This window comes from Rhodamnia argentea, chromosome 7 (assembly GCF_020921035.1).
Source record: "Rhodamnia argentea isolate NSW1041297 chromosome 7, ASM2092103v1, whole genome shotgun sequence".
Taxonomy (NCBI): domain Eukaryota; kingdom Viridiplantae; phylum Streptophyta; class Magnoliopsida; order Myrtales; family Myrtaceae; genus Rhodamnia; species Rhodamnia argentea.
Window position 1 is genome coordinate 19146065 of NC_063156.1, and position 5305 is coordinate 19151369.

General features: G+C 43.3%; 1 protein-coding gene across 2 annotated transcripts; it reads left to right on the top strand.

The window, feature by feature from the left end:
* The first annotated feature begins 818 nt into the window (after positions 1-818).
* LOC115745848 (F-box/LRR-repeat protein 3) lies at positions 819-4966 on the top strand. Of its 2 annotated transcripts, none has more exons than XM_048282797.1 (8): positions 819-1681; positions 1999-2124; positions 2694-2798; positions 2888-3281; positions 3366-3495; positions 3848-4142; positions 4221-4476; positions 4571-4966. In XM_048282797.1, the coding sequence occupies exons 1-8, from the start codon at positions 1031-1033 to the stop codon at positions 4573-4575; spliced, it is 1962 nt and encodes a 653-aa protein (XP_048138754.1). In that variant the 5' UTR covers positions 819-1030; the 3' UTR covers positions 4576-4966. The 2 variants fall into 2 exon arrangements, with proteins under 2 accessions (XP_048138754.1, XP_030537318.1); XM_030681458.2 differs by having other exon boundaries at positions 821-1681; positions 4221-4472.
* Positions 4967-5305: the final 339 nt, after the last annotated feature.

The following is a 5305-nucleotide window of genomic DNA, read 5'->3' on the forward strand; positions in this document are numbered from 1 at the left end:
CGAAAGGCGTCGACTTTCTTTCTCCCCCGAGGACGAAACTGCCCTCGCCAACCGCCCTTATTTCCATCCCGTCCTTGCTGTCCTTCCCCCGTACGGAACCTATCATTGTTGTCCTGAAAAGACCATAATCTCCCCCCCACCTTCTTTGATAAATTAAAGGAAAAATCCAATTGGGTTTCTTTTTTTTTTAAGTGCTGGACGTCGTCTAATCTTTTGACTAAAAGGGCAAAAGCTGCAGCCCCTTTACGGATGATTCTTTTTTAGAATTCAACGCCTTGCCCAGCATTTGAATAATCATTTTCCTCGAGACAAAATTGAACCATGACTAATTTGCTCGAGTCCAAAACTACCTTAGATCATTCCTCTCGTGCTAGAATAGCACGTGATGTTTCGATTATTTTAATAATATGAGGGGAGAAAAAAGAGTTTTTTTATTCTCAAAACCTTATTATGTACTATTGAACGACTAACGATGAAGAAAATTACATTTTCATTTATAAAATCTGATATTCGACAGTCCCAAATTTATTTTTAAAATTAAAATCAGATAAGAGGAAGCTCTTTTTTTTTTTTTTTTTTTGCTCTATGTGCATGCGACACATGGTGCACATGGCTTGTACAAAGAACCACAACCTCGACTAGTCCTTTTAGCAGCCTTTTACTTTTGCTGGGTTTAAATCAAATAATCACACGATTAGTTTAATGAGGGAGGACAAGTTGGGGAGGGGCAGAATCGTCCATGCGCAAGAGAACAAAACTGACCAAACCAACTTCCGAAAGAGGAACCCAAGCCTAATGACGTAATTTCCCAAAGATAGAGCCCCTCCTCCTTCTTCTCTCCTCCCCGGGACAACTGCCCAGCCTCAGTATCTCTCCCCCACAATCCAACCCACCCGACATTTTTTTGTTGGACTGTCTACTTATCAACCATCTTCTCCATCACCATTCTCCTGCTTCTGCTGCTGCTTCTTCTTCTTCTTCTTCCCATCTCTCTGTGTGTGTCTGCGTGTGAATCGTGACGAAGAAGACCATGAAGAAGCAGAAATCCGCGGTTCCATCTCCGGAGGGCAACACCCTCTTCGACCTCCTGTCCGAGGAGATCGTCTTCTTGATCCTCGACTTCCTCGACCAGGACCCCCTCGACAAGAAGTCCTTCTCCCTCGTCTGCAGATCCTTCCACTCCATCGAGTCCCGCCACCGCAAGGTGCTCCGGCCCCTGAGGTCGGAGCACCTCCCCACCATCCTCAAGCGGTACCCGAACGTCACGGCCCTCGACCTCTCCCTCTGCCCCCGAGTCACCGACGCCTCGCTGGGCATCATTGCCGGCGCCCGCGGGGGCGCGCTCCGCTCGGTCGACCTCTCCAAGTCCAGGTTCTTCACGGGCAGCGGGCTGATGAGCCTCGCCGCCGGCTGCCGGAACCTGGTCGAGCTGGATCTGTCGAACGCCACGGAGATGAGGGACTCCGCGGCGGTGGCGATCGCGGAGGCCAAGAACCTGGAGAAGCTGTGGCTCGCGAGGTGCAAATCGGTGACGGACATGGGGGTCGGGTGTATCGCCGTGGGCTGTCGGAAGCTGAGGTTGCTGAGCCTCAAGTGGTGCTTGGGGGTTGGTGATTTAGGGGTCGGTTTGGTCGCCGTTAAATGCAAGGAGATCCGGAGCTTGGATTTGTCTTATCTTCCGGTAACTTTCATTTCATCCTCTGTGCATTTATGCGATGCTCTTTCGTAGATTTGGTTCATTTCCAGTCATGGACTGATTGAGGCTGATTGCCTAATTTTTCCACCCTTTTCAAGAAAAGAGCTTCTTGATTTCTTCATGAGGTTAGATAGATGTTTCTTGAATGGGAAATTGCTGGATGGGCTGTATATAGTAACTACATGAAATTGAATTTTTCTTGTTAATTTCTCCTGCTGGAAAAGCTCTGTTTATGTAGCTGCAGCCATGTTTTATGTTCAATTGTGTGAATCCTATTTTTTTATCCATATTGTGTTGTGCAGATCTCGAATAAGTGCCTCCCCTCCATTATGGAATTACAATTTCTGGAAGAGTTGGTCCTTGAAGGGTGCTTTGGCATTGACGATGAGTGCCCCGTGGTCCTCAAAGATGGCTGCAAGTCTCTGAAGGTAGCTTCTCATTGAAGATGGATGTATAGTTATTCTTGTAACCCTCAATGTCACCGTTGCTGTGCTAATTATCGTTTTCGATTCGAGTATGACTATCAATATTGGGCTATCTACCTAGCAAAGGGGAAAAAAAAATTGACAGGGCTAACTAACTGTAATCTATTCATGATTCTTGAAATGTTTTGAGTTTTCCCATGATCATAGAGTTCGTGATATCTGGTAGGCCACTCTAACGAATGCCTTTTTTTTTTTCCCTATTAATCCTCGTCTGCTAATTTGAAACTGCGCCCCATATATGCGAATTGGAATGTATTGTTACCATTATTGTCTGCTAGTCTCCATAGCTGGAATCAGTTTAATCTCTCATTCTTTCATAAAACAGAGCATAATAGTTTTGGATGAATGCTGGAGTTTGGAAATCTTCAATTTCATATCATTCTGTGAGAATCCTGTACTTGGTAGAGGGCCATTGTGTTTACTTTAGAACAGTCTTAACTATGACCTATTCTTTGCGTTTTGTTTTTTTATGTATATAAGTTTGGCCTAACACGTTGGTTGCCCTTCTTTAGGCACTTGATATGTCAAGTTGTCAGAATGTCACTCATGTTGGATTGTCTTCCATTACTAATGGTGCGGGGTGCCTACAGCACCTTACCTTAGCATACGGCTCATCGGTAAGTTTCTTCTCGTCTATATTCTCTTTCTTCTGCATTTTGGGGGATAGTTCTTTGCTTACTCTTCAATACTTGCTCTGGTGCTTTAGGTGACTTTTGCTCTTGCTGCTAGTTTGAAAAGGCTTTCCGTGTTAGAATCGATAAAGTTAGATGGTTGCCTGGTGACAACTTCTGGACTGAAGGCCATTGGGAACTGCTGTTTGTCACTGACAGAGCTGAGCTTAAGTAAATGCTTTGGAGTGACAGATGATGGGCTCTCCTTTCTTGTGACCAAGCATAAACAACTCAAAAAGCTTGATATTACGTGCTGTCGCAAGATAACTGATGTTTCTATTGCAAACATTACAAGTTCCTGCCCTGCACTTACGTCGCTAAAGATGGAGTCTTGCACCCTTGTTCCTAAGGAGGCATTTGTTCTGATTGGACGGAGATGCCATGCTCTTGAGGAGCTTGACCTTACAGATAATGAAGTTGACGATGAAGGTTTGCTTAACTCTTCACATTGTTAGTTGTGCTCTAGATTTGAGCAACTTGAGTTATTGTACTCATTTGTCTTACTTTATGCAGGTCTAAAGTACATTGCCAGGTGTTTGAAACTCTCTATTTTGAAACTTGGAATTTGCCTGAACATATCTGATGAAGGGCTTTCTCATATTGGCAAATCATGCTCAAAACTTGTAGAGCTTGACTTGTACAGGTTAGCAACATCTCCTGTAATTAGTTGTTTGAATTGGTTTGTGCATAGAACATACATGAATAATTAATTTATGCTCTCTTGTATCGGCATCACATGAACATTATTGGCTCATTGTGTGAGGCAAATAGGCAAGGCAATATGTACATTAGAGTTCCTCATTGTGTGAGGCAAATAGGCAAGGCAATGTGTATATTAGAGTTCTTGCATAACTTTAGCAATAAAAATTTGGAATCATTTCAATGAGAAAAAAAAAATCACTTTACTGCCAAGGGGACAGTGTTAACTTCGCTTTCTCAAGTCATACAGACATGCCGGCTTATAAGATTGACCAAACATAACTACTTTTGTTCAGGTCAGCTGGAATAACAGGGTTGGGGATTCTAGAAGTTGCTCGTGGCTGCCCTAGCCTCCAGACGATCAATGTATCATATTGCAATGACATTACGGACACCTCCTTGATGTCACTATCAAAATGTGAGAGGCTGAACAACTTAGAAATCCGAGGGTGTCCACTCATCACATCTTTAGGTCTCGCGACAATTGCCGTCCGCTGCAGGCAACTGAGCAAGCTTGACATAAAGAAGTGCTGCAACATCGATGATGCTGGCATGATTCCACTGGCTCATTTCTCTCAGAACCTGCGACAAGTATGCTCCATTTTCGTCTTCTTTTGCTTCTCAGATAACCAACTGATGATTAGTCTAACATTCTCATTTCTCATGCAGATAAATTTGTCCTACACATCTGTCACAGATGTGGGGCTACTGTCTCTAGCTAGCATTAGTTGCCTTCAGAGCATAACCATCTTGCATTTGAAGGGCTTGACCCCCAGTGGACTGGCAGCTGCGTTACTAGCATGTGGAGGCTTAACCAAAGTGAAACTCCAAGCCTCCTTTAAACTGGTGCTACCTCGACCTCTTTTCAAACATTTGGAAGCGAGGGGCTGTTTGTTTCACTGGAGAAATAAGGTGCTTCAGGTTGGTATATTGCTTTGTTCTCTCCTTTTGTTTGCTCGAATCGGTTATTTTAGAAACTAATCTATACATCACATGTTCTTTTTCTGCGGTAATGCCAGGCTGAACTGGATCCGAAGTGTTGGAAACTACAGTTGGAAGATGTCATGCAGTGAAGTTTGAAGTTTTCGGAAACGAGAATGCTGAGGATATTCGATCAGGGGGCAACAGGTAACTACTGCTCAAGGATGCAAGATACCATGTCTGTTGAGAGGATTAGTAAATTTTTTTTTTTTTTACGCAAAGGTCGACCAAATTGATACAAAGTTGCTCTTACTTGGTTGTAAACCACCCGGTTCGAGTCTCAACATTTTCGAGTTTCATGTATTTTTACCAAAAGTTGGTCCATAATTCGTGTACCTGCAGCTTTAAAGATGATTGCTGCTCGTTGTAAAAAGGTATCAGCTATCTTGGTTTTGCAAAGTAGGGAAAAGGAATGTTAATTCTTCAACTTCTAATCCCTCATTGTGTTTCTTCGATGTCCTGTCGCAAAATCATCTAGTCCTTTCGCTTGAAGCGTATCTTAATGCCACTATGAAAATCTGCAATTTCTTTTCTTAGTCAAGATCGGGCAATTGGAGTGACAGGTGCATTGACACCTGTTCAATTTTGCACAAGATTTGAGTTGTCAGAGATGGTGGTCGACGACGTCCAGCGACAGCAATGGGCGGCGGCCGAGAAAGGAGGGAAGAGGAAGTGGTTGGAGTAAGAGGACTAAGGGTCCTTTTCTTGTGCAAGTTTTCCTAGCTTTTGTTTCACAAAAAATAAAAAATAAAAATAAATAAAATATTTTGATA

Coding starts and splice junctions, on each gene's coding strand:
- LOC115745848 (XM_030681458.2), top strand. CDS start 1,031: ATGAAGAAGCAGAAATCCGCGGTTCCATCTCCGGAGGGCAACACCCTC. Junction 1,682..1,998: donor TGGATTTGTCTTATCTTCCG/GTAACTTTCATT, acceptor TGTGTTGTGCAG/ATCTCGAATAAGTGCCTCCC. Junction 3,282..3,365: donor TAATGAAGTTGACGATGAAG/GTTTGCTTAACT, acceptor TACTTTATGCAG/GTCTAAAGTACATTGCCAGG.